The sequence below is a fragment of the Trypanosoma cruzi genome, genomic scaffold (assembly GCF_000209065.1).
Source record: "Trypanosoma cruzi strain CL Brener 1047053517163 genomic scaffold, whole genome shotgun sequence".
In the NCBI taxonomy this organism is placed as follows: Eukaryota; Euglenozoa; class Kinetoplastea; order Trypanosomatida; family Trypanosomatidae; genus Trypanosoma; species Trypanosoma cruzi.
The window spans coordinates 282,135-306,322 of NW_001849555.1; the positions used below are offsets into that span (position 1 = coordinate 282,135).

At 56.8% G+C, this 24,188-nt stretch overlaps 4 protein-coding genes and 3 pseudogenes across 4 annotated transcripts, besides 8 other annotated features; all 7 read left to right on the top strand.

Moving 5' to 3' along the window:
- Nucleotides 1-24,188: part of a sequence feature (areas not merged during assembly with more than two copies in the genome that could not be assigned to a particular haplotype) that runs on past the window's edge.
- Nucleotides 318-338: a microsatellite.
- Nucleotides 1,126-2,850, top strand: Tc00.1047053511771.10 (annotated as a pseudogene).
- Nucleotides 2,924-2,948: a sequence feature (AT_rich).
- On the top strand, nt 2,979-4,067 carry Tc00.1047053511771.30 (annotated as a pseudogene).
- Nucleotides 3,988-4,051: a sequence feature (AT_rich).
- Nucleotides 4,194-4,490, top strand: Tc00.1047053511771.35 (uncharacterized protein; the record flags this gene model as incomplete). Its single annotated transcript, XM_812952.1, has 1 exon — nt 4,194-4,490. One exon carries the CDS (start codon nt 4,194-4,196, stop codon nt 4,488-4,490), a length of 297 nt encoding a protein of 98 aa, XP_818045.1.
- Nucleotides 6,758-9,250, top strand: Tc00.1047053511771.40 (annotated as a pseudogene).
- Nucleotides 9,309-9,351: a sequence feature (T-rich).
- Nucleotides 9,369-9,395: a sequence feature (AT_rich).
- Nucleotides 10,624-11,145, top strand: Tc00.1047053511771.60 (uncharacterized protein; the record flags this gene model as incomplete). Its single annotated transcript, XM_812949.1, has 1 exon — nt 10,624-11,145. One exon carries the CDS (start codon nt 10,624-10,626, stop codon nt 11,143-11,145), a length of 522 nt encoding a protein of 173 aa, XP_818042.1.
- Nucleotides 11,772-22,175, top strand: Tc00.1047053511771.70 (dispersed gene family protein 1 (DGF-1), putative; the record flags this gene model as incomplete). Its single annotated transcript, XM_812950.1, has 1 exon — nt 11,772-22,175. One exon carries the CDS (start codon nt 11,772-11,774, stop codon nt 22,173-22,175), a length of 10,404 nt encoding a protein of 3,467 aa, XP_818043.1.
- Nucleotides 16,635-16,687: a microsatellite.
- Nucleotides 23,411-23,431: a microsatellite.
- On the top strand, nt 23,695-24,024 carry Tc00.1047053511771.75 (uncharacterized protein; the record flags this gene model as incomplete). Its single annotated transcript, XM_812956.1, has 1 exon — nt 23,695-24,024. One exon carries the CDS (start codon nt 23,695-23,697, stop codon nt 24,022-24,024), a length of 330 nt encoding a protein of 109 aa, XP_818049.1.

The window sequence follows — 24,188 nt, forward strand, 5'->3', positions numbered from 1 at the left end:
TTGTCAGGCATCCACTCTCCACGGCATGGCGTTTGATATTTTGGAGTCATCCCGGATGTAACGCCGGCACCACCGCCGTGGCAGTCATGGGAATTAAGATGGGACGTGGGATAGCGAAAGATATTGTGCTGCACATGTGCCTGCTGCATTTGTTCTGTTGAGGAAGTCTTCAATTTAGAGGAAGGGGGATGGACACTGCACGATTCTGTGGCTTGGAGGAGTTATTACCCCCTTTTTTAAACATATTTTTGGTATGATCCCTGGCCCCACTCGTGTCTGTTCCGATTGCTTCCCCTGAGTGGAGCTGCGCCATGGCCATTATTATTATTATTATTATTTTTCGGTTGTTTGCGGGAGGAAAAACACATTGCGGGTGACGAAACCACACTTCATGCATGCGGCGTTCAGGGAGGTACGTATTTGAGGTGGAGTGCACATATGTGGATGTCATGTGAGAAGGAACGGGGGTTGACTGCCCAACCGTCACTCCTTTTCTGGAGAGTGTGCTCCTATTTTTTTTTTCTGCTGCCCTTTTGTGTCAGGGCACGGCGGGATTGGACAGCACCGTCCCGCGAAAGTCTTTGCGCACATACACACTCTTATGCCACCGTCGCCCCCGAATTCGGGAGTAAAAACAAAATTTCTGCTGCTTTTTGCATTGGCGCAATTATTTGTTTATCAACTGACGCCATTCTGTCCGGCGTGTCACTTTGACTGGATTGTGTGGGTCGCTCGCCAACGCTATCGAACAAAACAGGCTGAAACATTCGCGTATTTAACCGCCGTCTTGCGCGCACGTATTTTTTTCACTTGTTCTGTTGGTGTGCACTCAAACAGCGAGGAATCCGGAACTATGCGTGCGTGGAGTTTGTCCTGCCATGTGAACTGCGGGCAGCACCAAGGGGCTGCCACTTTGATTCGGTAGAGTTGTTGTCGCTTTGCAGGGCCGGCAGGGAAATTCCATGCAGCCTGCTATTGGTGCTGTGTGCTTAAGTGCCACTCCATGCGAATAATTTGGTTTAGCAAGTGAGGGGGATGATTGGGTTTGTGTGCGCGCTGATTCTGTTTGCTACTTTGTGCGGGCACGCAAGACTTGAGAGGTGAGAAAAAGGAGCGGGGCGGTGCATGGCCGCGTCCCTGACTGATGGTGCGCACCTCGACAAGGAATGGCCGTACTCGTGGAAATGGAAGGAGAACAAATCCGCTTGTGACTGCCATGTGAACTGTGAGGTGGATCGAGCGTGGCTGATCGTCAAGGGCGATATAACCGAATGGTTCAGCACTGACGGTGGGACCGACTTTAAGCCCAAGCAGCATCTCTTGATTGGGACGCCCGGGATCGGGAAGTCGATGGGTGCCGGTTCGTACCTCCTCTACCAGCTGCTGCACTGCGACGTCGAGAAACTCCCTGTGGTAGTCTACAGTTTTGGTGGAAGTACGACGTACGTGTGTGACAAGGCCATCAAGACGGTGACAAGATACGTGGGTAGAGGAGCATCCACGGACGTTTTGTGGGATTGTGGGATTGTGTGATGAAAGGTGTTTATTATCTACTGTGTGACAGAGAAAGGAACACCGCCAGAGGAATATTTTGTGTCTAGCACCGGATGGGGCATGATTGTGGTGTCACCCCCAAACGTGGGCAACTGTGATGAATGGGAGACGCAAGTAAAAGCCGGGCGGACCAGTGTGAAGTACTCGACGAGATGGATGTGAAGGCGATGTGCGCCTGGATGAAGCGCGATGGTACTACAGATGGGCAAGCGGAATACTGGAAGATGGTCAAAGAACGCATGGAAAAAGTGGGGCCGATTCCACGTTACATCTTCGACGCGAATGAGTTCATTGCACACTCCGCTGCCACTGAGGAATCCTTGGAAGGGATCAATTTCCGGGATGGTGAAAGGCACTTTACACATGGGGGAGTGAGACTGTGATATTCTGGGGATCCGCCTCAAAAGCTGGTGAGGGTTGCCCGAGCAAGAGGAGAAGTCGGTGCTGAGGGATTTCTCAACGCACCGATATCTGTTTGCCTCTGGCGTCGAATACCGCACTATTTTGGGAGACGTGATGAGTGATGGGGATTCAGTTCTGTTGCTAGTATTGGGGAAGAGGAATACTGTTTCGTCTGAATGTGTGGAAGGTTTGGCTTGCGCGCATTAATTTTTTTGGGGAGTTTTTCAGTGCATTAGTAGAGGACCTGAAGGAGCTGAGGCCACCAGCACGCCGTGGAGGACAGTGCGCAGAGCTGAAGGCGATTCTGAGGGACACCCCGCCGAGTCTTATGCGTATTGCTTGCAATGGAATACCATACAAATACTAATATAAAGCATCGGCTGCTGTGCATACCGGCGGTTGGAGCCTTTTTGCTGGTGGACGGCTTTTTCTTCGTGGAGTCAAATCCGAGGACGCTGGTTGGGCTGCGGATGGCTACGACGGCGGGTGGGTGCCACACCACCGCCAGCACTGTGAGGCAGTTCACTGAGTGTCCGGCGGCATATTTTAATGGTTGGGAGGAATTATCCCGAGACATGTCGTGGGAGATTATTTATGTGCAGCACGCAGACAGCACGCCGATGAATGACTGGCGAAGATGTGATGTTGTCAATTCCAATAATGTGAGCGACGATGAAGGCCACGGAATAGCGGCGTTGTGGAACGGAAGAGGAGCGCCAGTACCAAGTGTCAATATTGAAAGAAGTTTTAGAAAATGTCGTAGGAGTTTTAAATTTGTGAAGCAAAAGGGCTTCGAAGGGAAAATGGAAGAAATAATTGAGGGTAATTGGCGCATTACTTTTATGATGAATTATGTTAGGGAGTATTTTAACGATTTTTATATTTGTGTGTGACTGCAGGGTTTGGTCAGGGAACGCCTTTCTTCCGAGGGAATCATTGCGGTCAACAGTGTCGCACCACTACAATCATTTTTTTATTTTATTTTATTTTTACCTCTGTGAAGGCTCCGTCGTTACCGGAGGATGATGTGCAACATCAATGTGCCCATCCGGCTGTTGGTTTTGGTGCAGAACGGGCGGGAGGCGATGCTGTCGTTGTGCCTGCAGGAACTCGAGAGGGTCTATGGGTGGTCCGGACGCCTGGTTGTGAGTCTTCACCCGGAAAACATCGGGTAAAGCGCTGCCACGAACATCGGGTTACGACTTGCACTCTCGCTGCCGCGCGAGGAAGTGCCTTTTGTTTTTGTGACAAACAGCGACGTAAAGGTTCCACCCGATCTTCTTCCCAACCTTCTACGCGATGTGCATGAAGTGACGAGGCATGATGCCGCTCGCATGGATGAGTTGGCGGCGGAGGTGGCGAATGAGCCGAGCGAGTCCAGTCCTGTTTTGCGACGGGGCTTGAGGATGCTGCGCTCCACGGTGAAAGATAGCCGATTGTCGACGTCTGCGCTGCTGCCTGACCGCATTCGTTATGCCTCTGTGAAGGAGCGTGAAAAGGCGTTTTCGAAGCATTACGGGCACTTCTGCGCGTACTACAAAAGCAGTTGTTTTGGGTCTGTTATGTTGACACGCCTGGCGATCAGTACGGTGGGATATTTTGGCGAGAACTTCTACCCAGCTTACGTGGAGGATGTCGACCACAGCTTGCGTCTCCGTTTGCTTGGATTTCAGGAGCGGAATGTCTTATGCGGCAAATTTGTGCATCGCGGCAGCTCGAGTATTCGTTCCTCTAATGAAATGGAGCTACCGGACGCTCTCTGGTACCGTCGCGTCAAGTCTTTGATGACGAACCAACCATATGCCATGATGAAATGGAACCGTCCACGGGCGTGCAGTGGCAGGTACAAGGGGCCATATGACGGCATGGTTCCCCTAGACGTTTGGGTGAAGGATGAGGCACGCATACAGCGCATTCGGGCCCACTGGCATGATGAGGAGCAAGGGGTCCTAGAGGTTGAGTGCGACAGGATACTTTTGCACCCTTTCACGACGAAAGGAAGATGGACTGGCGCCAGTCGCAAGTTTTGTGTTTTTATTATTTTGTTTTATTTTTTACTTCAAATATTGAAAGTTTCTTTTTTTATTTATATTTACACAAATGATATTTAAGCGAGTACGCCATGGGTTTTAAAGAGCGCAAACATATATTTGACATGACGGGGGGAGGGCGCAGCGTCCAAACGCGGCCGTGTTGCCGAGGGTAGGAGATGGCGGCAGCAATTAGGAAACGTGACGATGATGGATGAGGGAGAAATAAAAGGGGAGGGAAGCAGAAAACGAGCCAAAAATAATGTGAGCACAACGCTGTTTCTTTTCGTGGGCGATCGACACCGCCATTGGCTACTAATTTACCCACTGAATGTGACACCCGTTTCCGCTGAACATGCTGCGTGCATATCTGTCGGGCTCTTTGTTTGTTCTTTTGGCTTGTTTGTCTTTCGCACATTTATTTCTCCATGCCGCCTGACTCACTCGTTTATTATTTACCTCTTTGTTTTGTGTGCGCACCGAGAGAAGGGCTCGGGGACATGAAGTGCGCTCCCCTTGTGTGAGATGCCACCAAAAACAGGAGGAGAACAAAAAGAAAAGTGAAGCGGGGAGGGGAACCATCGCCACGCGTTCTTTTCTCCGAGAAGGCTGCTCGCCACGCCACTGAGGCGCGCCGTGTGCTTCACGAGGCCCGCTGGACTCGATTGGGGTGCCGTGAACGATGGTGCGTGAGAGTGTGGCGGATGCTTCCCCCAGGCATCCCTAGAGGACCCTCTGGCCATTGGGACTGCGCGGAATGCGGGATTCCGCGGGGATATTTGCCCGTTTTGTTTTTCTTCTTTTATCCGCCTATCCCAAACCTCAACACGGCGTCTGATCCAACGACTGCGACGGGATCCGTTGCGTATTTCTGAATCTTTTTTGCGTTGCAGCGGCAGGCCTGGTGTGTCCTGCTCGGCAGACACGGTGGACGGAAGTGGGCTGCCTTATCGGGAAAACGATGGTCACGGCGGAGCGTTTGGCGTACGTCGAAATTTGGCGTGTTTTTTGCGATCCTTGCGGATAATGTGACGGCGCCTTTTTTTACTTGCGGGGAGAGAAGCGATGCTCCACGGTGGTGCACACGTTGCGTCTGGAGGTTTTTCTTGCTGTTGGTTTGTGAATGTTTATTTTTTGCTTGAACACCACAGAGGGCGGTGTCTGCGGACAGCAGAGCATTGCGAGGAGGGGCATCACACGATTTTTGGCGCGATGAGGCGGCTTCTGTGACTTTACGGTGTTTATTTTTAGGACTGAAAGACTATCCTTTGTTGGAATGTATTGTGGGAGACCATACGCGTATATATATATTTCTTCAATCCCTTGGCATTTGGTGCCTGCCGTGAAATGGATGTTGATGGCCGTTTTATGGCGCTGAGATGCATTTTTATTTATTTAATTGGCGAGTGGGTGAATTGTGTTGCGTTCTGCCACGCGGCTTGTTGCTGACGGCACGTGGCCGCAGGGAGACGTTATGGGCGCCTCCGACATGAGGTGCGATTGAGCAGTCACCTCCTCCGCTCGCCGGTACACGCTGTTGGGGCGGCGTGGTGGTAATGAATCGGCTTCTCAGAAAAGCAACAAGAGGACGTTTGCTCCTTCTGCTGCGGTGTACGAGTGAACTCTACAATTCGTGGGCGGGGTCACCCTGTGTGCCGTATTTCTTTGAATTCCATGAGTTTTTTACATCGCCATCCACACGCACATGCACGCAGTCTCCCTGTTTGCCCTCCTGTGGGCGGGAGACCGGGATGCAAGGGAAAATGTGGCCTGTGCCAGCATGTGGTAAAGTCTTTCTTGGGAGGGGTTGCGACTGTGATGTACATCCTGGCAGGCAGGAATGGGATGGGCGAAGAGCAGAGGGCGAGTAACAACGATCGTGTGCGGGGCAATGCGCAGTGAGTAGGGCGAAGTGGTATTTATGTTAGGTTTTAAAAATATTTTTTCCTTTTTCTTTTGTGGTAATGGAAAGAAAATTTGGGTGATGTGTTTTGTGGACTATTTGCACATGATTCAGCGCGGCAACACCATTTGCGGAGAAAATGAATGGCATCTGCGTGCGGCTTGCTTTTTGAGCGCGAGATGGTCGGGGAGGTGCTCAACGCTCCGAGAGGCCAGGAGCAAAGAGGCCTGCACTGCTGCAAGCAGAGGGATGCACGCTCCTCCTGTTGGTGGCGTTGCTGTGGAGCCCTGAAGTGCCTGCAGGGAAGTTGTTTCCGCCGCCTCATTATTTTGTTGATTGGTGCTTGCCGAGGCCTTTTGAGGCGGGACGTGGGATGGACCGAGAGAGCGAGTGTCGTGCGACTGTGCTGTGAATTGATGCTGCCCACGTTTGTGCAGATAATTCCGTTTGTGTCCGCGTCCTTGCCGCGGCGGTGCACCGGGAGCGTGTGACTGATCACTGTATCATTTGCGGACTGTTTTGGCAGGACTTTGAATGAAGTCGCCGAATAATGAAATTCCGCGTCCATTTGTGTGTGTGTGTGTTGGCTTCCTCTGTGACTTGCCGTGTTTTTTTTTCTGTGTGTGTGCGATGTTTTTCCGTGATGTCCCTTACAGATTCTGTTTTGTTCCGCACCTTGCGTGAGTGATGTGCTCTGCTCTAACCCCGCTGACGTGTCTGGTGTATTGCCACTGTTGCTGCTGTACTCTCCACTTCTTGGACAAAGACACGCTAGGAAAGAAAGCAATCAAACGCGAATCGCTACTGTGAAATTCGAGGGCTCTGAAAGGAACAACAGCACACACACCGCCCACACACACATATTTATATGCTCTCACGTGTTGCTACAGTCATGGCACCCCGCACACACAACCGTCGCCGCGTGACCGGATCCAGCGGAAGGAGGAGGGAACGAGGAGAGAGTGAGCCGCAGAGGGCCAACATGTCCCGGCATCTCTTCTACTCTGCGGTGCTCCTCCTCGTCGTGATGGTGTGCTGCGGCACCTGTGGAGCTACGCCTGCCGTTGAGCAGGCAGGGGCCACTGTTGATCCGTTTAAGGGGACGACGTCGATACCGCTTACTAATTGGAAGGAGTTTAAGTACGGAAGCAAAATCACCTCGCTCCGTGTTCCTGGCCTCGTTAAAGTGGGTGATGATGTATTTGCCGTTGCTGAAGCGCAGTGCGGGGAAAGGAATGGAGTCGGCCGCCGTGCTGGGATTGTGTCAAAGCACCTGAATATAAGTGATGGCTCAATGGATATTTCTACGTCGGATATAAGTTTGTTTTGCATGCAACTTGGGGACACCACCGAGAATAATTTTGGGACAACGGAATTGTTGCGACCAACGACAGTTGTAATTGGGGACAGCGTTTACGTGCTCCTGGGAAACCAAAGCCGTGCAAGGCCGAAGATTCAAGATACGAATGAGCGGGGTCTTTTACTCGTGAAGGGAACTGTCGCCGATGAGAGTGGAAACAACAAGAAACTTTTGTGGAATGAGACCCATGTGGTGAACCCTCAAGGCAAAGGAGCATCTCTTTCCTTGACCGAGTTAATTGGCGGCGGAGGATCGGGCGCTGTGATGGGTGATGGCGCGATTGTGTTTCCCATGCAGGCCAAAGACAGTAATGGAAAGAGCGTTTTGCTGTCTATGCATTTCTCCAAGTCGGAGAACAAATGGGAGCTTTCATCCGAGACGCCTGGTAACGGCTGCAGGGATCCAACCCTGGTGAAGTGGGAAGAAGACGAAGACGATGAAATACTCTTCATGATGGCTCATTGTGCTGGAGGCTACTATGACGTTTACAGGTCCACTGAGGATGGAGTCAATTGGAATCCAGATGGTGAGCCAATTACCCGCGTGTGGGGCAACTCACATGGTCGAACAGGGGACGGCGTTAAGGGCGGATTTACCACCGCAACCATTGGGGAAAAGGAGGTGATGTTCATCACCGCGCCGGTTTATCCGAAGGACGACAATGGAGAGGGTCGGCTCCATCTTTGGGTGACGGACAATAAACGTGTGTATGATGTTGGGCCGATATCCCGTGAAGATGATGACGCTGCCGCCAGTTCTCTTCTGGTGAAAAGTAAGGATGAGCTGATTTTACTGTACTAGAAGAGGAATGGTGACGAGCCATACAGTCTTGTCGCCATGCGCCTGACGGAGCAGCTGGAGCGGATAAAGTGTGCGGTGAAGACATGGAAAGAATTGGACAACGCCTTGAAAGTTCCCACTGAAGGGTTGGTTGGTTTTTTGTCCAGCACATTGGACGGGACTGCATGGAAGGACGAGTACCTCGGTGTGAATGCCACAGTGAGGGGCAGAGTGACCAGCGCGGAGAGCGGTGTGGCGCTCAATGGAGCCGAGGCGAAGTGGCCTGTTGGCGACATGGGGCAGACTGTGCCGTACTACTTTACAAACAACAAGTTCACTCTTTCGGCGACAGTGTCCATCCACGAGGTGCCGAAGGCAGGCAGCAGCCCCGTTCCTTTGATTGGTGCGAGGCTGAACGACACGGCCAGCACGGTGCTCTTTCAGCTGTCGTACACGAGTGAAAGAAATTGGAAATTCACACTTTACAAGAAGGATTTTTTGGTGAAGCCGTCTAATGATGTTGGCAATTGGGAAACAAACACGGCAATTCGAGTGACGGTGCAAAAGGATAACGGTGATGAATGGTTTGTGGACGCTAATGGGAGAAGAATATACGAGACGGATGAAAAAGAAATGGCTAAGCACCGTAACACTGATCAGTTTGGTTCACACAGGATCTCACACTTTTTCTTTGGTGCGGGCAATAAGGAAGATGAAGGGAACAGCCCTGTGACGGTGGCTAATGTCCTTCTGTACAACCACATACTGTATGATGATGACCTCAGAAACCTCAACGCCAGGACAGTCCCTATTCGACATCCGGCTGCCGAAGAACTGGACACTGCGGTGAAAGTCACGGCGACGGAGGAAGAAAAGCAGAAGGTCAGACAGCTGACGACTTCCTTGGCAGACGCTGAAGAGGCTCCAATTGCACAACCGACTGACTCTCAGTCTGTCCGTGTTCTTGCGGGCAGTGAATCGAGTGCTGAGAATTTTACGGACGGATTGCGTCCACGCACTGCCGCTTCAAATGGCACTTCCGTTCCAGAAACCAATCACCCAGCATCCGATGGCAGTATGAGCCTAGACGACCGCCTCGCCCTGGTCACCGACGCGAAATTGATCCTGCATGACTTACGTGGTGACAGCACTGCGCGTGTGCGCGTGTCTCGGGCGTTGCTTCTTATTCTGGGGCTGTGTGCACTTGTGGTAGTCTTGTGAGCCGGAGAATGTGACATTGCGACTCCTCACGGAGATTGTGTGGCGCATTCCCCGCGGGTTCTTTTCTTTTTTTTTTCCTTTTTTTTTTCTTGTGTTTTTTTGTAATACTCAGTAATTCTTTTTTTTTATTTTTATTTTAATTTTTGGTTGCTGCACACTGTAATGAGTGCCGTGTTCCCCCTCTTGTTTTGTTGTTTGTTGCCCACACGCGGTGCCGGCCCTGCGGCTGTGCGCCCCACGGATTGCACGAAGGGAGGATTGGAAGAAAAGGCCGGATGCCGCACGAAACGTGAATAGTGTTGTGTGGGCTGGTGGAACAGTACAATTTCATTTTTTTCGTTTTACTTTCTTTTTTTCATTTTCATTTTTTCGTTTTGGTGCAGGTAATATTTATACAGAACACACGGTCGTCTTGTGCTGAACCGGCACATGAAGTAAAAGTCCTGCCGAATCAATATTTTTTTTTTAATGTTTTTGGGAGTTTTTCTGAACTCCTACCCTTTTGTTTCTTTTTTCTTTTTTTTTTAAATCACTGCGGGCTTTTTTTCCTCTGTGCCATGTCCACTGCCACTTTGTGTCCTTGTGTCTCTTTTCTTGTCCCTCTGCTGGCCGTGCTGTTGACATGCCCCTATTGCATCTTTTTTTTCTCTCCGCTAGAGGCACCGATGTTCCGCGACGACGATTGTTTGTGTTCGCCTTTGCGATGTCAATAGATTGGCTGGACGCCGTGCTCCGGCCTGTTGAGTGCACTTGGAGGGGAGCGGATGGTGTGCGCCGTGCCTCACTGTGAGTGTATGGCGCCACTCGCCACAACCTGTTGTGAGGCGTAATGCCTATTCGTCGGGGCAGAGAGAAGTAAAGGACAGCGCCGTGGACTTGCATGCGCTCCGTCCCTCTCGTTGCGGCCGTGGGTCTGCTGTGCGCATGACTCTTTCTTGCAGTGCGACGTGGATAGCTGTGCTTCTGCGTGTATTGTGCGGCGGGCTTCTCTTTTCCATGTCTTTGCCCTTTTGTGTGTGGGAAGGTTGTGGGAGAGGATGTGTGTGGGAGAGTGAGTGTGGGTGGCTTCCAGCCTCGCCCCGCGCATTGGGGCCTTCCATACACGTGGCTTTGCTTGACGGCGTTTCGCGGCACCCAGGGCGTGGCGAGGATGAGGATGAGGAAGATCTGTTGTGGGCAGAAGGTGGATGGACAGGACAGTCCCCTTCTGTGTCCTTCCCCGTGTCGTTGGCAGTACATACTGAGAGCGTAAATTTGAGCGAGTGCGGGATGAAACGTTTATGCCGCTTTGTGTGTGCCACTCAATCGTCGTCATTGCAGGCTGTCGTCACGGTGCGTTGCAGTGCGGTGCCGTTTGATGAGGGAAGGGCGCGATGCCACGGCCGCTGCGTACCACGACCATTTATTTCCTCTGCACCAGCACTTTCTTTTTTTTCGGTTTGTGTGAATTTTTTTTTTCTTTTGCTTCACGATGGATTTGTTGGAGGTGCTTTGGTTTTGGTGGCTGCTTCACGACGCTTCGCCTTGTGTGTCGGTTGCGGTGCTTCCGCGTGATGCCGAAGCGTTTGATGGGGTGTTTATTCTTCTTTTTGAGTCCAGCAGCCAGCCTTGTTTGGTCATGGCGGCAGAAATGGGATTCTGCGGCTGCGTACTTGTCGCACGTGTCGCAACTCATGCTGTTGCTGCCTCGCTCTGTGTTGGTGGGGGAGTGGGCGAGCGACGGCGTTGGTGGAGTTGCGCCCCAGTGGGAGAAGGAAGGAACCGACCGCACGATCGACGTGGACCCTTGTCCCCCGTGTCTGGGTGCCGCCACCGTACCACTTTATTCGTCCTTCTTGTGTGTGCCGTGTGCGCTTATGGTACCGCTGTTTGCTGTGCAATGCCGACCCACGTGAGGGAGGAACGCCGCCTTGACTGCCGGTGAACGGCGAGTCCTCCATTCCTCCCGTGCCACCATTACATCCTCGGACGCGCTTGATGGTCGACGGTTGTAACGCTGCCACGTGGTTCTGTCTCGGTTCTTGTGTGTCTTTCGCGGCATCAAGAGTGCTCTGTGGTAGAACCATTTGGTTGCAGAAGCGGTGCCAATGGTCATGTGTCTTTTTGCTGGGATTCTGCCACTCTGCATGGTGGTTGTGTGGGGCTGCGTGGGCGGTGGGAGGGCGGTGACATCACTGGGCTGACTGCGTCTGCGCTTTTTTTTGTCGCTGGCTGTGCTTTGGTGGGGACTGTCTGTGACCGGATGCCTCTGCGTGCCACTGTGCTTAGTTACTGTTGTTGCTTCCTCTTTCTTTTCTGACTGTGCAGATAGAGCTATTTTGGCTTGACCAGCACAACTATCGTTTCAAGGTGTTAGGGATTAATCGCTGTATTAGGATTAGTAGTAGTGGGATAACGATCTATCGGAATAGTGTCTCTTGATTTGCCATTTGTAGGAAGGGATTTGTTGGACAGGAGCTACGGTCGACGGGGCGAGTGCGACACACCACGACAGCTCTATTGATATCTGATTGGTTTGTGGATGTGGTGTGCGGTGGGTGCGTGTCCGCGCAGCCGGCACCGTGTGCGGCGCATGACCATTGCGGCTGTGCGTGTGGCGCTGCTCGTTGTGTTGGCGCTGGTTGCTGCTGCGGTGTGGATGCCCGCTGTGCATGCGGTGGTGTTGCGACTGCGGGGCGGCACGGTGGACAGAGCCATCACGGTTGGCCGCGCCGTGGACACGGTGCTGATGGACGGCGTGTCCATCACGAACGGCGTGGCTGTGGTGTTCGACGTGCCTGCGATGCTTCCCGGCGCGCTGCGCATTGAATTGAGGAACTGCGTGTGCGACGGCGGTGCGCAGACCTACGTGCGGGGCTACAGCGGCGAGCCGGCGAGTGACCGGAGCCTGGAGGTGAGCGTGAGCGGGCTGTCCGGGAGCTACTGCTCGCTTGTGTTTGTGCACAACCTGCCGGCACACACGAACGTGACGGTCCGCGACTCGACGATTGTGACGGCGGGGCCGATGCGCTACTCGCAGCTGAGCGGGCTGACGGACGCGGTGGCGTCGCCGCTTGTGCTGCACGTGACGTCGCTGTTGCAGACGCAGCTGCGTGTGAGCAACACTGTGCTGAGGTCGTTGCACGCGGGCGGGTCGGCGGTGTACGTTGGCGGCGGCGTGGACCTGCTGTCGAGCGCGGTGGTGCTTGACGGCGTGTCGCTGGAGGCGTCGGGCGGTCCTACCGCGTCCGCGATGCATGTGGCGTCCTCGTCGCGTCTCAGTCTGCGGAGCCACTCGGTGTTCTCCGTGACGAACGTGTCGGTTGTGAGCAGCGGCGGCGGCATTGTGCTTGGCGAGCGCCTCGCGGTGTCCGACTCGGTGCTGCGCTTCGTGGGTGTCGAGGGGTCTGTTGCGTCGTCGCTGGTGCGCTGCGACGGTGGGACGGTCGGTGTCGGCGGGTGGCTGGAGCTGCACGACGTGTGGGCGGTGGGCGAGGCGTCGTCGGTGGCGTCGCTGTCGGGGGTGACGCTGAGCGGCGGTGTCGTGTCTATTGCGCGCTGCGCTGCCACTGGCGCGACGCTTGTCTCCGGGCTGACGATCACGGGCGGTGTCGTGTCGGTGCAGTGCAACCGTGCCGGCGGCCGGGTGCTGCAGGGCAGCGGCGACTACCGCATGGCCGGCCTGCCCTCCGTGAGCGTGGTGCCGTGCGACGGCTGTGCGGCCGCGCTGGCGTGCTTTGATGCGCTGACGGCGTCGTTCTCCGACTGCGTGTGCAGCTGCCGTGCCGGCGGCGTGGGCGAGGCGTGCCTGCCGTTCGACGTGCCGGTTGCGAGGTCCGGTGGTGGTGGTGGCGGTGCGGAGGGCTGCGTGAGTGGCGTGACGCTGACGGAGTCGGTGACGGTTGGCGGCGGGCGTGCGACGGCGTGCTTCGACTCGGTGGTGTTCAGCGGGCCGATCACTGTGGCGGTGGACCTGCGCTTGATGGACGCGTTTGCCGACGCGCTGAGCGTGACGCTGCGCCACTGCGTGCTTGCGGGTGGCGCGCAGCTGCGGATTGGTGGCCTCAGCGAGAGCACGGCGCGCCTGATGCCCCACGCCCTCGTCAACATGACGAACGTGACGTCGCTGGAGGGCACGATCGTGCTGCATGGCGCGATGCCGTTGCACTCGAGTGTGCTGCTGACGAACTCAACGCTGCGCGCGACGGTTGGCGAGTCGCAGTACGTGCCGACGACCCATAGACACGAGGAATTTCGTTACGGCCCCGCGCTTGTCCTGGACGGCGTCCGGCTTCTGTCGACGCGGTTTGTCATGACGCGGTCGACGCTGGTGTGTGGCGGGGGCTCGTGCGCTGCGATCCTCGTGGAGCGCGGCCTCGCCGTGAACCTGTCCAGTGTCTTCTACATGGACAACTGCGTTGTTGGGTCGCGGGAGCACGTGATGTACGCTCTTGCGTCGGACCTGCGTGTCAGCGGCGGCTCCGTGTTCTCCATACAGAACAGCTCGTGGATTGCTCCGAGCACCGAGTTCTACAAGGGCGCGTGTGTGTTTGAGGATGTTGCGGTGGATGGTGGCAGCGTGCTGCAGATTGTGTCCAGCACGTTCCGTCTCGGCTTCGCCATGCTCATTGCAAACACGCTGACTGTGACTGACGGCAGCTGGCTGGTGCACCGCAACAACGAGTTCCGCACCGCCTACGTTGTGTACGTGGCCAAGGAGAACGGCATTGTGTTCCGCGATCGGAGTGTGTGGTCGATACTTGACAACAACTTCACGTACGGCTCGTACTCGTCGACCATTGCACACATGACAAGCAACTGGCCACCACCATCCGACTCGCGCCCGATAATCTACGGCATGTGCAACGAGCTAAGGGGCTCTCCTGTGACGAATTACGGAGAAGACCTCAATATTGGAGCACCCGTGACGGCACTGGACTGTGGCGCGTGCACTGTGGACGCCGTGTGCTTTGCAGCGAGGACGAGCAGCATCAGCGGCTGTGAGTGTGAGTGCGCTGCTGGCGGCTACGGTGACACGTGTGTGCCAGCTGCGGTTCCGGACGGCCTTGGGCCGCTCCCGCTCCCCGACGCGAAGGACACGGAGGTCCGCTGCGTGCACGGTGGCAGCATCAGCTCCGTGGACTATCCTGATCCCGGTGTGCGCGGTCTGTGCTTTGTCAACGTGACCTTCACCGCCGCGATTGTGCTGGACCTGTGGAGCTTCGACGCGCCACAACAGACACTCAACATCACGCTGCTGCAGTGCGTTCTCATGGGCCTGTTGATCAAGGGGAGTGGTGCGCGCGTGCACGTGAACGTGACATCCTCGATGCTGGATGCCGGAGCGTTGGAGTTTGAGGGTGATTTTGGCGTGAGCTCCCAGATACTGGTGGTAGGCAGTACGTTTGTGTCGACGTCGATCTACGCCATTTTATTTGTGGAGTTCATTTTTAACGCGAATTTGACGCTGATGCTGCTTGACAACTACATTGAGGGGAATAGTTACGCAATTTATTTCTCCGATGCTGTTGTTGCTGATGGTGGCGGGATCATTGTGAAGGGAAATACGCTGAGTACGATGGAAAATAACGGTGTGGAATCATCTGTTTGCGTTTACGCTGTTGACGTAAGGAACGGCGGCTACATTGACGTGGAGAACAACACGATGAGGGCGGCTAATGGCATTTATTTTTTTGGGGATACCACCGTGAGCTCCGCGGGGCTGCTGCGAGTGGCGGTCTGCAAATTCGTTGGCAGGAAGGAGAGTTTTGATTCCACTCTAGTGTTTTTGGACGGTTCTGTGACACTCGAGGGTGGTGCGCAGTGGCGTGTGGAGGGCAACAACGTGAGCGCAGCCTCAGTGATAGGTATGCCTAATTCCAAGCACAAAATTCGTCTGTCGGGCAGCAGCACCACCGTGGTGCTATCGAACAACCGTCAGGTAGACAATAGTTATTCCTTTGCGAAACTTCTTCCATTGAGCACGATTGTGACGTTACCCGCACGGTTTGTGGTTGGGTGCAACCTGCAGGGCGATGAGGAGGTGTCGTGCGACGATGTGTTTCCTGGGGAAGTGGTGTTGTTTAGGTGTGGCACATGCAACGAGGACGCGGCGTGCTACATGCCAGGGACGGAGTCGGTGGACCGCGGCTCGTGCTCGTGCAGCTGCAAGGACGGATGGCATGGCGCGTCGTGTCTTCCCTTCGAGGTGCCCGACACGGTTGTGCCGCCCGTAGCGGAGAGAGCCGTTGACGGTGACACGAGCTGCGTGGTGGACCAGACGCTGACGAACCTCACGCTGAACATGTGGAAGACGCACCACTGCTACGTGGGTGTGACGTTCAGCGGCGTGGGTGCTGTGCTGACGTTTTTCCTCAACAGCATGCCGCTGCATCTCCCCATCAACATCACGCTCACTGGATGCACATTCCGCGACGGGGCCGTGCTGCAGTTTGTTGGGGGTGCTGAGGTGATCGAGTCAGCCGGCGTCCTTATCCGCGTGAGCCGGACGGTGATGCGGTCCTCTGTCGTTGTGTTTTCACTTGCCCTCCCGCAGCACTGCGACATCGCCGTCACGGAGGTTGACGCGGTGCAGTCTTCTGAGGTCCAGCTGCTTGAGCTTATGAGCAACACGCTGAGCGTGGTGCTGCTGCAGAACTTTTTTTTGGATGCTTCCTCGCTTTTGGTCAGCAACGTCAAGGCGCATGCATTGAGGTATGGGGGGTCTGGCTTGTACTCGATCGGGACGCTGACGCTGGTGGGTGGCAGCTCGCTCTATGTGCGGTACTGCAGCTTTGATGGATACGCACACATGCTGTACATTAATATCCTCAGTGTCAGTGATCACTCTGTTTTTGCGCTGCTCAACAATAGAATTTCTTTTGGGGCATGTCTTCTTTATCTGCGCCACGGATTCAGCGTGTCGGATCACAGCGTGTTGCGCGTGGTGGGGAACAGCGTTTTTTCATTCTACGCTATTTACGCTAACAAATTTTGGACCGTTGAGCAGTCAAGCTGGCTGGATTGGCGCGACAACGACGTGGGATTGGGCGCGATTTTCAAGGACTGTGATCCCACCTTTGTGAGCATTGACGGCAGCAGTGTGGTGACGCTGACGGGCTGCAAGATGGGCTCGACGGGGTTGTCGGGACCTCTGCTATCGCGGGTTGGGGCCGGCTACAGGTTCGTTGCTGGGTGCCTGACGGTCGCGGGACGGGAGGTGACGACGGCGGCAGAACTGGCGCTCCACGGCATCACTAACGTGACGACGGTTGCCGCGTGCGGTGAGTGCACGAAGGACGGCGACTGCTTTGCTCCGCTGACGACGGCTGTCATTGACTGCGAGTGCCAGTGCGCTGCTGGAGGGCACGGCGATGTGTGTGTCCCGGCGCCTGTGCCTGCTGGCCCGCCGCCACCACCGCCACCGCCACCGCCACCGCCACCAACAACACCACCACCGTCGCCGGTTGGTGAGTGCATCAGCGACATGGTGTACCCCGAGGTGGCGCAGGCTGTGGGCAGCGGGCTGTCGTGGCTGTGCTACCGCAATGTGACGTTCAGCGGGGGCGGCATGAGCCTGACGGTGCTGGTTGGGGCGATGACGGGCGACGTGGCGAACGTCACGTTCGATGGATGCACGTGGAGGGACGGTGCCGTGCTGTTGCTGTTGGGCAACGCGTACGCCGCTGTGGGGGCGCTGAACATCGTTGTCACCGGCAACACGTTTAGTGACGCGCTGCTCAGCCCGGAGGGTGTGTTTCCACCGCACACGAACATCACGATCAGTGGGAACCGCTTTACGGTCACGAGGCTGATCCCTCGTTCGGGTTTGGTCCTTCGGGGCCCGTCGTGTGTTGCGATGAATGGGCTGGCGATCAGCAACGACTCCGCGGTGGTGCTCAGCGGCAATGTGTTTCAGACCGTGAAAGCATCGTCAAGCGCCATTCGAGTTGTCAGATCTGCGCTGAGGGTGTGGTGGCACTCCGTGTTTGCGGTGTTGGGCAACACGTTTCATATGGACGGCGCTAACAGTACGCTGATACATCTTGAGGGGTCTAGACAGTCATTTTCACTGAGTGTACTGAACAGCTCTGCTTTGGTGATCCGAGGCAACGTTGTGTCGAGGCCGGTGAAGTACTTCGTGAACATTTTTTCGGTCTTACGTGTGGAGTCTCTTTCAGCTGTTGTGTTTCAGGGCAACGAGATGCAGGGAAGCTCGGCTGTGTTTTATTCAAGGTACTCCTCCAACATCTACTACAACTCCTGGCTGCAGTTGAGCGGCAACCTCTGCCGTGAATCCCCATTGCATGCTTTTGCTTTTCTTTATCCCAAAGTGAATCTCCGCGACTCCACGATGTCTGTGTCCGACAACCAATTTATTTCCAGCACGGGAATGACGAAAGCGCTGTGGATACCTTCAGTTTCCAGCGACCTCAAAAAAGGAGAGATTGTGGCTGCGTGCAACACTGTGAACGGCGAGGAGGAGGCGAAATACAGCATCCCGTCCGTGTACAATGCCACATTTCTGACCTGCAGCGACCCATGCACCCTCGCGGCATCGTGCTTCCCTGCGTACACGACGACGGCCTCGAGTGATGGCTGTGCCTGCACGTGCGCGGAGGGCGGCCATGGCGAAGCGTGTCTGCCTGTCGCTGTCCCCGATCCACCGAGCACCGACGGCGCCGACTTGTGCGTGCGGGACGTGAGTGTAGACGTGGAGGTGAACGTCAGTTTCGGGACGTCGGTGTTGTGCTACGTTGGCGTGACCTTTGCGGCGGACGTCGTGGTGGACGTGGAGTCGATGTCAGGGAGCGTGCGCAACGTGACGCTGGCGAGCTGCACGTTTTTGGGCGGAGCGAGCCTGTACGTTGTCGGGTGGCTGTCCGACCCGCCTGCTGGCCAGCGTGCCGATGTGTTGATCAGCGGGCTTGAGTCGCGCTCTGGCGGCGGCGTGCTGGTGGCGAACCGATTTCCGCCGGGTTCGCGCGTCACTGTGGTGGACTCGGTGCTGATCGCAGAGAAGCATGTTGCGTATAGCGGCGCCTACGACCTTGGCGACGCGTCCGCGTGCCTCGTGTTGCACAGCGTGAATCTGACTGGGAGCGTGCTGGCCATCGCGCGCACGCATGTGGCAGCTGTGTTCGACGACGCTGTTGGTGTGCTGGTTGTTGGCGGCGTGGCGCTGTCGTCGCGCGGTGCGCTGTACGTGGACGGGCTGTCGGTGCAGACGGCGCTGGGGCTGTGCGTGTCGGTGGAGGGCGGTGTTGCGGCCAGTGGCGGCTCCGTGGTGGCGTTTGTTGACAGCGGCTTCCTGCTGTGCAAGCACGCGGTGTCTGTGCGTGGGGCTGTGAGCGTGTCGGGCTCCGCTGTGGCGCTTGTGCGGAGCGACTTTTTGTCGACGGAGGACTACGCGGTGGCGTTTTATTCGACGGTGAGCCTGGATGACGGGTCGATGCTGCTGGCGAAGGGCAACGTGCACGACGGCGTCTCGAGGGAGATGCTCTACGCCGCTGGCGCCGTGACCGCTGCTGGGAGCACGCTGAGCTTTGTGCGCAACCGAGCGCTGCTGCCGCGGATGCTGTCGCTGAGTCTGTCGCTCTCGGCTGGGGCGCATTTGAGGGTGGCGTGCAACGACGCTGGTGGGCGTGTCCTGTCGACGGCGGAGGAGTACGCAGCGGCTGGTTTTGGCGACGCTGGGAGCATCGACGTTGCTGGGTGCGACGCCTGCGACAGGGACACGCACTGCTACACGCCCGGGACGGCGTCTGCGAGCATGAGGAACGGTGTGTGCGTGTGCGCGTGCGGCAGCGGCGGGTACGGCGAGGCGTGCGTGCCTGTGGGAGCTCCCGTGCTGCCGCCTGCTGTGGGCACCGCGCCGAGTGTGTTCTTCCGCGAGGGCGTGACGGTGCGGTCGGTGTTCTTTGTGCCTGCCGGCGCGAGCGAAGTGACGCTGCGCCACGTCGTGCTGGACGGCGTGAGTCCGGTGCTCTACGTGCCGTGGATGGCGCGAGACGGCGTGCGGATCGTTGTGCAGAACGTCTCGCTGCTGAACGGTGCTGTGCTGTACGTGATGGGCAGTGGAGGGTTGCGCGGTGCGGGGGCGGCGGGGAGCGACGAGGGCGGGCCGGTGGAGCTGTCCGTGTGCGACGTGGAGGCGCTGAACGGTGCGCTTGTGCTGACCGGCACTTTCCCCGCGGGGTCCGTGCTGACGGTGACGGACTCCCTGCTGGTTGCCGCGAGGCCGACGCCGCTTGTGTGTCTTCCCGGCTCGCAGTCCTCGCCGTACGCACCGGTGCTGGTGCTGTCGGGCCTGCGGCTTGTGCGGTCCGTGCTGATTGCGTCCGGCGTTGCCCTCGTGACCGTGATGACTGGTGGACGGACGGTGATGGTGGACGGCGCGGTGCTGGAGCTTGTCGGTGGCGGTGTCGCGCTGGACGCGGCTGTGCTCGGTGGCGACTATGCGTTGTACGCGAGTGCGCGCGTGGTTGGGTCTGGAGGCGCTGTGCTGCGCGTGTCGGGGAGCCAGGTGTACGCCGCGCATGGGTTGGTGTTCGAGAGCGGTGTGGTGGCCAACGCGTCCGCCGTCGTGGTGAACGACAACGCCGGTGTGCTGACCGATGGCGCGCTGCTGGTGCTGCGGGGGTCGGCGTCGTTTGTGTCCGGGTCGTGGCTGTCGGTGCGCGGCAACAGCATCAGCGGCAGGATCCTGTCGGCGCCGTCGTCCCCGCGCAGTGCGGACCTTGTGCAGAGCACGCTGACGCTCCACGGGAACGCCGGCAGTGGGCCCGTCGTGATGGACGGCACCGTTGCGCTCGGGGACGCCGGCGGAAGGTTCGTCGTGGGGTGCCTGACACTCAACGGGCAGGCGCTGCAGCCGATGGAGTACAGGTCCGCCGGCATCATCGGGGAATTCCGCCCCGTGGCGTGTGGCGTGTGCGACGCCGACGTGAGTTGCTTTGGTGCTGCGACGAGGACGATGTCGGGGTCGTGCGTCTGCCGCTGTGCTGATGGCGGGTACGGGCGCGACTGCCTGCCGGTGTACCTGCCGCACGTGGACGGGTGCAACCGCACGCCCGCCCTGCCGCCGCTGAGCCACACGGCGACGCTGACGGAGACGCGCAGCCTGACGCCGATGTGGACACCAACACCGAGTCTGAGCACGGCGCAATACAGTCCGACGCAGCACGGGCCGACGGAGACCCTGCGGGTGACGGAGACGGTGGCGCTGTCGCCCACGCGGACCCCGACGGCGTCGGTGAGCAGCACGCTGTGGTGGAGCGAGGTGGCGTGCCCGACGCTTGCTGTGACGACGACGGCGACTGGTGGAAGTCTGACGCAGAACGACGTCCGTGGCGGTGGGAGCGCCGTCCCGACGCGGCTGATGGTGTCGCTGCCGCCGCCGTTTCGTTGGGCACGCGATCCGCAGCTCGGCACGCACCTGAGCTTCGTGCCGGTTTCGACGGCGCAGCCGAGTGGGTTTGACGGTCCGTGGGGAGCGATGCTGAGCAACGCGACGTGGGTGCGCAACGCGACGAATCCGTCCACTGTTCTGGAGCTGGCTGTGCCCGTTCACCGCGGTTACTTCATTACTGCCGACGAGACGATAGTCATTCGCTGCGACGCTGCGGCGGTGTCCGGCGGCTGCAAGGGTGTGCTGCTTGGGTCCTTCACGATCAGGTCAGACACGCTGCCCGCCGCTGCCAGTGCCCTCTCAACGATCACCGGCGTTGTTGCGGGTGCGACGGCTGTTGCCGTGGTGGTGACTGGCGGGCTGGGCTCCATCCTGGAGATGCAGGCGCTCGGCGTGTTTGCGAGGATGCCATGCGCCTCGGCGCAGGAGCGTGCGAGCACCGTTGCGCTGCCGTACTTCCTGTCGGTGTTCGCTGCCCGTGACCCGCTGTGGATGGTGGTGGGCAACGCGGTGCTCGCCGCTGTGTTCGGGTGCGTGCACTGCGGTGTGACGGCGGCCTTCCAGCGGTGGCGCGGCGTGGACGCTGCGAGTGCGTGGGCTGCGATGCGCTTCCCGAGCCTGACGTACGTCGTGGCGCACGCGATGCACCTCGGCATCTTCTTCGGCTCCGTGCTTGCACTGGCGATGCCCGGCGCCCGCGTGCAGCACCGCGTGATTGGTGTCGTTGGCGTGCTTTACGGTGTGGCGTTCCCTGCTGGCGTGTGCTACTTGATTGCCCGCCACACGGGCGCGAGCTTCACGAGGTACTGGCAGTTTTTGAGGAAGCCGCTGCACGAGCGCCTGCTGTACCCCGTCGGGTATTGGCACCCCGCGGCGCAGCAGCGGATGTACGGCGGCATGCTGACGAACATGAGGGGCAGCCACGTGTACTGGTGCGTGTTCCAGCTGTCGGTGCTGTGTGTGGTGGGCCTGATTGCGGCTGTGCACCCGCCCGTGGGAGGCTGCGACGTCCAGTACTTCTGCATGGCGGCTGTGCTGCTTGCGGGTGCGGGCGTGGTTGTCTTCACGAACACGATGCGCTCGGCCTTCCTGACGGTGATGCACACGGCGAGCTTTCTGCTCCTTGCGGCGCTGTGCGTGGTGAGCGCGGCCAACCACCTTGCGCCGAGCGACGGCGGTGCGAGGGCGTACGCGGCTATCGTGCTGCTGCTGACGACTGTGGTACTTGCGGTCACTGTGTACGGCGTCGTTGTGTGGTACGCGGAGGACCGCCACTGGCAGGAGCTGCGCGAGCCGCGGCGTGGAGGGCTGGAGGCGCTGCTGCGCGATGACGAGGAGAGCGACGACGAGACGCAGAAGCCGCACGAAATGACGTCATCGTCGTACGCCTCAGGCACCACCGTTGCGTCGTCGTACCGACCACCTGCACCGCCGTTACAGCCCATGGCCGATGACACCCGCTCAGACGCCTTCAGCTTGTTCGACCGTGTATCCAGTGCGAGCTGCAGCATTAATTATGCTTTTCTGGACAGGTGAGGATGCTTTGCTTGACGAACAATTTAGTGCGCTTTCACCTTTTGGGGTGTAAAGGCCCCGACCTAACAGTGTCTTTACGCGTCGAGAATGCACAAAGCCCCTTGTAGGTGCGGCATAACGTGGATGCTTCTGCTAGGCATCTTCTTTTTTTAAATTATTCATAGATTGATTGGGTGATTTGGTGTATTTATTTTATTTTATCGATTACCGACGACAACGGATTATTACACTATCACGCTAGCCCGGGGCGGATGCGTAACAAATGTGTGTGTGTGCGTGTGTTTTACGCTCTTCGCTGCAGCACCGAATATGTAGGCTAGTGCTCTCTATTTCATATCTGTACTCAGTAATGAGGACGTGCTCGACGATGGTGGTTGTGTGCGGGCCATAGGATGCATTCAGGAAAGCGTTAGGGAAAACAGTCAATGAAGCCCTTCTGCGACGCGTCACCTCCTGGAGGTTGTGAGTGTGCGTTGCTGGCTGACATGAGGGAGGGCGTGGGTGCCACGGCTGTGCAGCTGCGCAGCCACCCATCGGACTCCGCCCCGAAAGCGTCATTGATTGTTGGTTTTTGTTGGTTTGTTTCTATTTTTTGTGCGGGTGCCTGCAGTGACTCTCCCTCCTGTTCCACGAGGACTGTGTGGAGGGCATGCCTGCCGCCTTTTATGCTTCTGATGCTGTGTAGAAAGAACCATAAGAGAAATATCGAAGAATTATGCGGAGTGATGTATTTCTTTGTGGATGTATATACTGGTGTATTCTTTTGGATCACTCTGGTGGTTCATTTTCTTTTTTCTTTTTTACGTTTCTAAACACGTGTTTCAATGTCGCCTTAGTACGGCCACACGCGGGTAGCTTGAGTCGCGGATGTTTCTTTGTAGTTGACGCCATTTCCTGTTAGGTGCTGACGCGGCCACGTTCGTCAAGCATCCACTCTCCACGGCATGCTGCCTGATATTTTGGAGTCATCCCGGATGTAACGCAGGCACCACCGCCGTGGCAGTCATGGGAATTAAGATGGAACGCGGGATAGCGAAAGATATTGTGCTGCACATGTGCCTGCTGCATTATTTCTGTTGAGGAGGTTTCAATTTAGAGGAAGAGGGATGGACACTGCACGATTCTGTGGCTTGGAGGAGTTATTACCCCCTTTTTTAAACATATTTTTGGTATGATCCCTGGCCCCACTCGTGTCTGTTCCGATTGCTTCCCCTGAGTGGAGCTGCGCCATGGCCATTATTATTATTATTATTATTTTTCGGTTGTTTGCGGGAGGAAAAACACATTGCGGGTGACGAAACCACACTTCATGCATGCGGCGTTCAGGGAGGTACGTATTTGAGGTGGAGTGCACATATGTGTATGTCACGTGAGAAGGAACGGGGGTTGACTGCCCAACCGTCACTCCTTTTCTGGAGAGTGTGCTCCTATTTTTTTTTTCTGCTGCCCTTTTGTGTCAGGGCACGGCGGGATTGGACAGCACCGTCCCACGAAAGTCTTTGCACACATACACACTCTCATGCCACCGTCGCCCCCCGAATTCGGGAGTAAAAACAAAATTTCTGCTGCTTTTTGCATTGGCGCAATTATTTTTGTTTATTATTGGCTGACGCCATTCTGTCCGGCGTGTCATTTTGACTGGATTGTGTGGGTCGCTCGCCAACGCTATCGAACAAAACAGGCTGAAACATTCGCGTATTTAACCGCCGTCTTGCGCGCACGTATTTTTTTCACTTGTTCTGTTGGTGTGCACTCAAACAGCGAGGAATCCGGAACTATGCGTGCGTGGAGTTTGTCCTGCCATGTGAACTGCGGGCAGCACCAAGGGGCTGCCACTTTGATTCGGTAGAGTTGTTGTCGCTTTGCAGGGCCGGCAGGGAAATTCCATGCAGCCTGCTATTGGTGCTGTGTGCTTAAGTGCCACTCCATGCGAATAATTTGGTTTAGCAAGTGAGGGGGATGATTGGGTTTGTTTGCGCGCTGATTCTGTTTGCTACTTTGTGCGGGCACGCA